This window comes from Tympanuchus pallidicinctus, unplaced genomic scaffold, assembly GCF_026119805.1.
Source record: "Tympanuchus pallidicinctus isolate F22 unplaced genomic scaffold, pur_lepc_1.0 scaffold31, whole genome shotgun sequence".
In the NCBI taxonomy this organism is placed as follows: domain Eukaryota; kingdom Metazoa; phylum Chordata; class Aves; order Galliformes; family Phasianidae; genus Tympanuchus; species Tympanuchus pallidicinctus.
The window spans coordinates 13,926,902-13,936,380 of NW_026294749.1; the positions used below are offsets into that span (position 1 = coordinate 13,926,902).

At 45.2% G+C, this 9,479-nt stretch overlaps 1 protein-coding gene across 5 annotated transcripts in view; it reads right to left on the bottom strand.

Moving 5' to 3' along the window:
- SLC12A7 (solute carrier family 12 member 7) overlaps positions 1-9,242 on the bottom strand; it is a 67,562-nt gene extending 58,320 nt beyond the window's left edge. For 2 of the 5 annotated variants that reach the window (XM_052697662.1, XM_052697663.1), the window contains exon 1: positions 9,023-9,241. In XM_052697662.1, coding sequence (XP_052553622.1) covers positions 9,023-9,140 — 118 coding nt within the window. In that variant the 5' untranslated portion in view covers positions 9,141-9,241. Of the gene's footprint in view, positions 1-8,389; positions 8,412-9,022 lie in introns of those variants that run through there. The other 3 variants (XM_052697664.1, XM_052697660.1, XM_052697661.1) reach the window with 3 other exon arrangements.
- Between the last annotated feature and the right edge of the window lie 237 nt (positions 9,243-9,479).

The window sequence follows — 9,479 nt, forward strand, 5'->3', positions numbered from 1 at the left end:
TCCTCCTAGATCTGTGGAGGCAATTAACAACAGAGAAACAACAATTTACACTCTCACCCACTAAGAGGGAAGATATCAGGATTATAAAAAAAGATTCCTTCACAGGCACAGAGGCTAGAAGACACCCCAACACTGAATCTAAAAAATGTCCCTGGGGGCCCAAGCAGCCACAGCTGGGCCTCCAAAAGATTTCTCAACTCATGGCTTGAAGAGGGGGCATGGTCACCTGAGGATTAGGGCCTCCAAAGAGGAACAGCGGCCCTACGTCAAATTGGCAATATGCTTGTCCCCCCAAAAATATACAAAGAGAAATGGCAACAGTTTACATGGGAGCTGAGATGTTTATAGTCCATGGTGACCCGTAAAGTTTCCAGTAAATGGGCTATTATAGGAGAGTATGGGGGAAAAATGATTCCTGTGGCACAAACCTCATTAAAATTGGGTGTTAGATGCCTACCTCCTCAGGAGTACAAACTATATTCCTGTATTGATAGAATAGATATTAGGCATAGATAAAGTGAGGGGACTGACTCTCCAAACTAATTTTGGAGAGTTCAGGTTACGAATTAGGAGTATTGCTGTCCAGTCAGTACAGTCAATTCTGCAGGGCTATGCAAAGCATGAGCATTTGGGTGTCCCAGCCATGCCGGATCACTAATACAGAACAATATAAAATCCCAGGAGGTCAGGAAGAAATCTCTTGAACAATACAAGAATTGGAAAAAGTGGGGATCATCAGACCAGCACGTAGCTCCTACAACTCCCCTACATGGCCCGTACAGGAACCAGAGGGGACCTGGTGGATGACAGTAGACTATAAAGAATTGAATAAGGTCACCATCCCAATTCGCATGGTACACAATATTGTCACCCTCCTGGACACATCAAGTATGGAGCTAGAAACCTACTACTGTGACCTAGACTTAGCTAACATGTTCTTTAGTATCCTCATTGCTAAAGGATCACAAAACCAATTTGCATTCACATGGAAGGGCAGGCAGTGAATCTTTCAGGTCCTACCACAAGGATACATACATTCACCAATTTACTGCCATAATTTGGTAGCCTGTGACTTGGTGGGGTGGAATAAACTAGATAACATCAAATTATATCATTATATTGATGATTTAATGCTAATTTCTGCCTCTTTGGAAACACTTGGAAAAGTAGTAGGTTCACTATCAAACTACCTTATGAGAGCAAGGGTAGGCTATCTATCCACAAAAGGTTCAAGGGCCCAGACTATCAGTGAAATTTTTGGGAGTCATCTGGTCAGAGAAGACAAAAGTTTACCCAGTGCCATTACGAATAAGATACTGATGTTTCCAATACTAACTACAGCAAAACATCTACAAGAATTTTTGGGCACCCTAGGATACTGGACAACCATTTGTCATGGTTTTGTGAGTTTTGTTATCAGTATTCCACATCATAACATCATGTAGTGCTATGGGAACTAATGAGTTAACTCTCCAGTTCCATGGATTTTGATAGTTCTGGGTACGCCTGTCTTAGAAGAGAAGAACTACATATCCCAAAAGACTTTTCACTGTTCTGTTTCCATTTTTCATTCAGAGGGAAAGATCAAACTGTTCATAAATCACAAGATGTCCTTTTTCCCTTTCTGCTTGTCTCTGCAGCATCTGTGCTCCATACCCATCTCACTTTCAGTATTAGAGTAAGGCCTTTGGTTTTTGGACATTCTCATTTTACATGATTTATTAGCTTCAATTCCAATCATACTGTATTACATTGTGTTATCTTGCATTCCACTATCTTTTTTAGTAAATTAGCTTTCCTTCTCAGATCGTTGCCACTGTTTTGCCCATCTCCCTTCCCCTTTTCCCCCTCTCCTGGAGCATGGGTCTGTGGGTCTCCACACCTCATCAGTCATGGAACCGGATCAAAGCAGCCTGTAAACAGTCAACATCTTCATACCCCACCTTGCACAAATCCTGAGGTCTCTGTATAGACTAATTAAGAAAGGCTAATCGTGAGATAAGGGACAGATGGAATAAGATGCTTTTCAGCAAGCCAAATCAGCCATCAAACAAGCAAGGCACTTAGTATTTTCAATCCCACTCTACCTGCCAAATTAGACAAGCACGTAACCCAGGAAGGGTTTGAATGGGGATTGCAGCAGTGTCAGGGTTCTGGTGTCAGGTTTGGTATGGAACAGAAGAAAAGTATAGCCCAACTGAAAAACAGTTATTGGCCACGTACTCTGCCCGGCAGGCAGAAGAGCCAATAACACAAACAGCAAAGGCAGCAGTAAAAACAACACTACCTATTCAAGGGGGGTAAAAGATAAATTGCATACTCCTAAGACAGGGATGGCCCAAGCCCAGACAGAGGCACATTGGGTTGCCTGTCTGTCACTTCAAGTCAAGTCACTTGTCTTCACCATTAAAAGAAGAGCTACAAAAGATACTAGGCCCAGTGATGTACCATAGTGATGCTCCTGAAGAGACCACTATCGCTCCACCAGAGGGAAATCCTGTCCTAAAAATATCCTATCCTAGAAGACACCTGGTACACGGATGAGTCCAGCAAAGGAAATCATATTAAATGGCAAGCAATTGCATACCATCCCTCAACTGAGGCCATCTGGTTCAAAGAAGGGCATGGACAGAGTAGCCAGGGGGCTAAAAGCAATGTGAATGTTTATAACCCAGGAACCAGGTGACAGTGCATTGCACATCTGCATGGTTAGCTGGACAGTCTACTGAGGATTTACGTTTTGGATTGCACAGTGGGCCACTCAGGATTGGACTGCCCAAACCTGACCAATCTGGAGAAGAGACATATGGTTGGATGCATGGGACGTGGTTAGGCATAGAACTGTACACACCTACCATGTATCCAGACACCAGCCCACGCAGTCACTGGAGAATGATCACACAATCACAGAATTGTAGGGGCTAGCAGGGATCTCCAGAGATCATAGAGTCCAAACCCCCTGCCAAAGCAGGCTCCCTACATCAGGTTGCACAGGTAGGCATCCAGACGGGTCTTGAACATCTCCAATATCTCCAGAGAAGGAGAATCCACAACCTCTCTGGGCAGCCTGTTCCAGTGCTCTACCACCCTCACTGTGAAGAAGTTCCTTTGCATATTGATGCAAAACTTCCTATGCTCCACTTTATGGCCATTTCCCCTTGTCCTGCTCCCACAGACCGCTGGAAAGAGGTTGGCCATATCCCTTTTTCTCCCACACTTAATACATTTATAAACATTAATGAGATCTCCTCACAGTCTTCTTTTCTCAAGGCTGGACAGACACATGTCTCCCAGCCTGTCCTCACAGGGGAGATGCTCCAGGCCCTTTATCATCTTTATGGCCCTCCAGTGGACTCTTGATGATGAAGTCAACACAGTAGCTTGGATAAGGTGGCTAGATGATTCACCAGCCGAGAACATCAACCAGTAACTACATAAGAAGTTGTAACATTCTGGGCAGAAAACAACATGGGCAGCAGTAAAAGCATGGGGACTGCCTGTTCAAATGTCAGATATCAACCAGGCATGTCAAGAACGCAAAGCATGCTCCAGGATGAAGCTGAGACCTTTGCCAGAAACAACAGCACATCTTGCCAGAGGGCACCACCCCTTGCAGAGACGGCAGAACAACTACACAGGCCCTCTCCCTCTATGTGAAAGGGCTAGATATGCCTTGACCTGCATTGACACAAGTGGATTAACATAGGCTTATCCAAAAGTGCCAAAAGCAAATCAAGTCCATACTGTCAAGGCATTAACTAAATGGATGGGAGCATACAGGACTCCCCAGGTCATCAAAAGTGACTAGGATACGCACTCTATAGGAACAATGGTATGAAAGTAGGCCAAGGAAAATAACACTGAATGGCAGTACCATCTGCCTTATAATCTGACGTGAGTGCAACTGATAGAGCAGCATAATGGCATTTTAAAGGCCATTCATCCTTGCAGGGATGGACTAAGAGACTACACAAAACGCTGAGAGATCTGAATGAAAGACCCAGTATCCTGCGCATGTTACAAACAACTTGGGCCTCCCCACTTAGGATCCAAATTAAGAGAAGTGACATACAACTGAGATGCCCAGTTGGAGTGATAAATAATCTTCTGCTCCCTGCCCCTAAGAATCTAGAAGATGACTTTGGGAAGTGCAAGTGGGGCCAAAATGGTGAGGCTTACTTACATCACGGTGGGAATTATTAGAAGGGAAATGAATGATAATACCACAAGTAAATTGGCACTTGGCCATCTGAAATTATAATACACACTCCAATTTTCATTACCAAGGGGACCTTAATTATGTCACTCCAGCAGATCAAAACTCCCCCTTTGATACCTAATATAATTATTCAATCATCAATATCAGGCTAAAGGGTTTAGTATAAAAGGCCTGGACATGCCTCGTCCAAGTGGAAAGTTTGACACAGGACAGGAATATGGTATGTATTTCACCATGGAGGGCAGATTTGCCTCTTTCAGTGCCAATTAAATACTTATTCTATTCTCCCCAAGGTCCATGGCTTGCCAGGAAAACCAACAGAGACAGAAGCAGAAGGAGTTCTGGTGTCACTGAAGAATTATCACCGTATCTTGTTCTTCAGTGACATTTTATGATGGACTTTCAAATATTTCTTGCAAAAGAAGCTGGAAGGACATATCCCACAGGGGTCAGTGCTGGGATCAATACTCTTTACTCAACACTCTTTAATATCTTCATTAATGACCCTGACAGTGGGGTCAAGCACACTCTCAGCAAGTTTGAGGATGACACCAAGCTGTGCGGTGTAGTTGACATGAGGTTCAACAAATCCAAATGCAAGATTTTGCACCTGAGTTGAGGCAACTCTCACTACCAATACAAGCTGGAGGATGAAATGATTGAGTGCAGGCCTGCTGAAGACCTGGAGTACTGGTGGATAAGAAGCTGGACATGAGCCAGCAATGTGCCTTCACACCCCAGATAGCCAACCATATCCTGGACAGGATCAAAAGAAGCATAGTGGAGGGAGGTGATCCTGCCCCTCTGTGCTGGTGAGGCCTCACCTGGAGTACGTGTACAGACGTGGAATCTTTGGTACAGAAGAGACATGGACCTGGTGGAGCACTTCCTGATGAGGGCCACAAATGATCCGAGGGATGGAACACCTCTCTTGTAAGGACCATCTAAGAGAGCTGGTCCTGTTCAACATGGAGAAGACTGTGAGGTGACCTGATCTGTGGCATTTCAGTATCTAAATGGGAGCTATAGAAAAGGGACAGACTCTTTAGCAGGGTCTGTGGTGATAGGATGTGGGGAAATGGCTTCAAGCTTCAAGAGGGTAGATTCAGGTTGGACATAAGGAAAAAGTCTTTTCCAGTGAAGGTGGTGAGGCATTGCAACAGGCTGCCCAGAGGTGTGCTGGATGCCCCATCCTGGAAACTTTCAAGGCGAAGCTGGATCAAACCCTGAACAACCTGATTTAGCTGGGGATGTCCATGTTTATGGCAGGGGAGGTGGATTAGGTGACCTTTAAAGCTCCCTTCCAACTCTAAATATTCTATAATTCTTACGATAATTGAAGACTATAGATTCTTTAAGTCATGATGAAAAAACTGTATCCACTCAATGGGAAATAATATCAGCATCACAGTAAATGTCACAATTGCAATTATGAACCAGACTGCAAAGGATAGCTTGACCCTGATATGCTCAGCCATTGGTTCATGTTCTGAAACACTCGTATGGGAACTGTTAGGTCACAGCCTGAACCAGTGATTGAACCTGGTAAAGGGGCAGGGCCAGCCCTGGTTGCACAGGTGGAAACAATTCCCCTTGTAGCTATTAACAGAGCAGGAACACGTGCATTGACATAGCTCCAATCATTATGAAACGTGAATGGATCAATTAGAGTCCCATGGCAGAGCTAGAAACTTGTCAGGAGATGATCTGGATGGCCAATGCCCCTCAAAGCAAAGATGACTCCTATACTTAACAATGGTGTCTGAGACCAAGTGTCTTGTATGCATTTCTCTGCAGCAGGAATAGTATTTTCAATTTCAGAGTTGTATTACACAACATTCCAGGGGTAAAGGGGAAAGCAACCAATGGCTTCTGTAAAAGGACACTGTTTCCCAAAGCAAAAGGAGCTAAAGGAGAGAATCAACCAGCATGTGCGTAATGGAAATACAATTTATACAGTCTGCAAGGATCTCCGATACAATCTGACAAAACAACTAGTCATTCACTGAACATGCTTAAGGAAGTTAAGCTGCCATAGAATCAAAAAGGAGATCTCAGATAAGCCATTAATGTATAATTGGATAAGAAAACAGGAGACATATATGTTGTACTCAGAGTAGAGAGGTGGTTAGATCATAGTTTGACAAATCGTATTAACAGTTTCTAGCATTAAGTTCATAAGGTGACAGGATTGAGCTGTGACTTTATAAAATCATAAGCGATCTGAAGAGGGATTGACAAGTATTAACTTGATTTTACGATTAGTTCAGGAACAAATAAACAAGAGATTATATGCCTACGAGCAGTAGACTTTACTGCCAGTTTATAAAGTGCCTAAAATGACATGCCATTTTCCTGACTGTGTAAGGGGGAGGGGAAGGTGTGCTTTTTAATAGCTTACTTGAAGATGAGCAGGTTTGTCACTGATACTCCTTGTAACTGAAGGTCTTCAATTTAAGAATTTTTGTAGGAGTTACTTATCATATTCTTTTGTAAATAAGACACTGTTATTACCAGGTAAATAATACCAGAGGATGCTAGTTATGTTCTGAAATACTTGATATGTTGGATGGCTAATGAAAAACAAATTAGTATAAATCTGTCAAAACTTGGAAATTGATCAACATTCACTATTGATACATGTAAAGATAAGGGAAGAAAGCCAGAAACTCTCAAAAAACTTCATTTATTGCAGTACATTCCTCCTTTTTCCCTGCTTTTACCAATTATTCCCTAACTACTCTTCCTTCACTTGTATGGAATTACAAGGACACTGAACAACACAAGCACATACAAATTCCTCCTGCTACTTTGTAGTTATGGAAGGCTCCAACCTTCACTTCTGTCTTTCAATTCATACACCAATTTCTACACTTTGCCCCTCACAAATCCTATCTTAGTAAGTACTATAATCCAATCAAATAGCCACTCACCTAAACTTCCCCCTCTTCAAAGATGTACAGGGATCACACAAAAACAATATTTCAGAATTTCATACATTCACAAAGGAGTGAAGAAAATACAGTAAGAAAATCCCAACTTACTCTATGATCACATAGGTTATCAGCAGAGAATGCCTGAATAAGTACACAGAACAGTTGATAAGTATCTTGATAATAAGTCACCAGGAATATTTTATTGCTGATTCAATGGCTTACAGTCTGTTTCTGCTTCCTTCCAAAACAATTAAAAAGAAAAAGAAAAAAAAAAAAAAAAAAAAAAAAAAAAAAAAAAAACAAAAAAAAACCCAACCCAAACACAAAAGAAACCACTGCTGCAGACAAGACAATTCCAGAATGATTACTCACCTTTTACATCAGCTAATTCAACTAAAACATAAAATTCTAGATAGCCTAAATAATAAAATCATATAAGGTATATAAACCACGGGTAATCTGAAGAGGAATGTACCATTCCACCTCTTTTCTTATTTCCATCCCCGCTCTTCACTGTATCCTCCCCACACCTTGTTACAACTCTAGCAATCATCGTATTTTTGCAGCACTCATTCAGCTCACCTTCAAGAACAGGAGAAGCATGTTTTTCCCCACTGCATGAGTTTTGTTTTCTTGCAGTTTAGCAAAAGCCTTTAGATGGGCTTAATCACTCTACCTTTTAGCTGCCAATAACAAAGCTTGTATTTTAGGATTTTTTTTTTATTTTTTTTATTAAGTTCTCAGGAGAATGAGCTATGGATAACTATTTGATTACAAAGCATTAATTTAACAATCTTATGCATCACAGCTTTACACAGTACACACATCCATACAGTACCTCAAGAAACATTACATACATTGCTCATTTCCTCAGCCCGTGAATTTGAGTAGAGCATTTAGTCTCCCTTACTGAACTTGGGCTCAGAACACGTTTTGACTGTAATGCAGTGTCCAAACTACCACGTAAGACTCAGTGAGTCTTCATACTGCTAGCAGCAGTTCAGGGACCATACTTGGAACTGCTGCTGCAACATGCTCTGCAAAGAGGAAGTTCCTCAGCTGAAGGAAGAGTTATTGCTTCCCTAGACAAGCCTTACCGCCTGAGTGAGAAAAGCTCTTATTTAACCCACCGCTGCTTGTAGACAAATGTTCATCCTGTCGCCAAACAGGCTGCCCTGAGGACCGTCCTGCTTACAACGTTACAAAGCTTCACCTCAGGCTCTGTTCTGGTCACCTTCGCAACTTCAGGGGTGAGGCCTAGCAGAAGGCAAGGCTCCTACCACAGCACTGCCAGGCAGCAAAAACCTCGCCTAATGAGAGACGGATGCTGGCAGAAAGGCACACGGCTGGCCCTGAAACAAACCACCTACGATTACGCTTTTCTCCACGGCCTGAAACTTTTCCTCCTGCCTCTTGCTCTAGCATACTCAGACAGGACTTGACTTTTAAGGAGAGACACATCTTCCACCCTGCCTGCGGCGCTGGTTCCTCCTGCTCTCCTGAGCAGGCGATAGCAGGCGGACCAGGCGCTCACTGCCCTCGGCGGGCCGCAGCGCCGCTCCGAGCTGAGCCGGGTCTGCTACTTCGTCCCAGCCGGCGGCGGTGCAGCAGCGCGCGAACAGAAGCTCCCAGCCGCCTCTCGCGTTGGACTTTCACCCTCTCCCGAAGCGCACTGCCTCACCTGCGTAGGCAGAGCGGACGCCACCCACTACGGAAAGGAAACGTATCCGCCCCAGCAGCCGGCGCGGGGCCCCCCGGGAGAGCCTCGGCCCGCTCGACCGCCCGGCAGCGTCGCTGCCCCTGACGCGGAGACGCGGCGCTGCCCTCACCGAGCGCCCGCCGCCACCACCCCGCTCCCCTCTCTCACCGCAGCTCCGGTCCCTGTTGTCCTCCTCCTCCTCCTCCTGTCGCCACGCATCCCGCTCCGCCGAGTCCCGCTCCCCGCCCTGCGCCTCCACCGGCACCACGGTGAAGTTGGTGGGCATTGGCGCGCCGCCGAGCCGCACGCGGAGCCGGGGACTCGGCAGCACCTCCTCCGAGGTAGCGGGCAGGGTGAGCTCGGCGCTACCGCCTCCCTCACGTGAGAGCCGTTTCCTCGGGCGGCGGGAGGTGGTGGCTTAGTCCCTGTCTCCACCTCCTGCTACCGCCGCCCCTTTCCTCGGCCGAAAGCGCTTAGGCCGAGGCTGTCGTGCGAACGGCGGGGGCCGCCTGGGGTGCGCCGCAGGGGAAACGAAGGCGAGATACGGTGTCGGTGAGGGTAAATAGGTCCAGCCGAGTGCCGTTGCGAAAGCGGCGTGAGGAGGGTGTGTCTGGCCAAGTGCTTG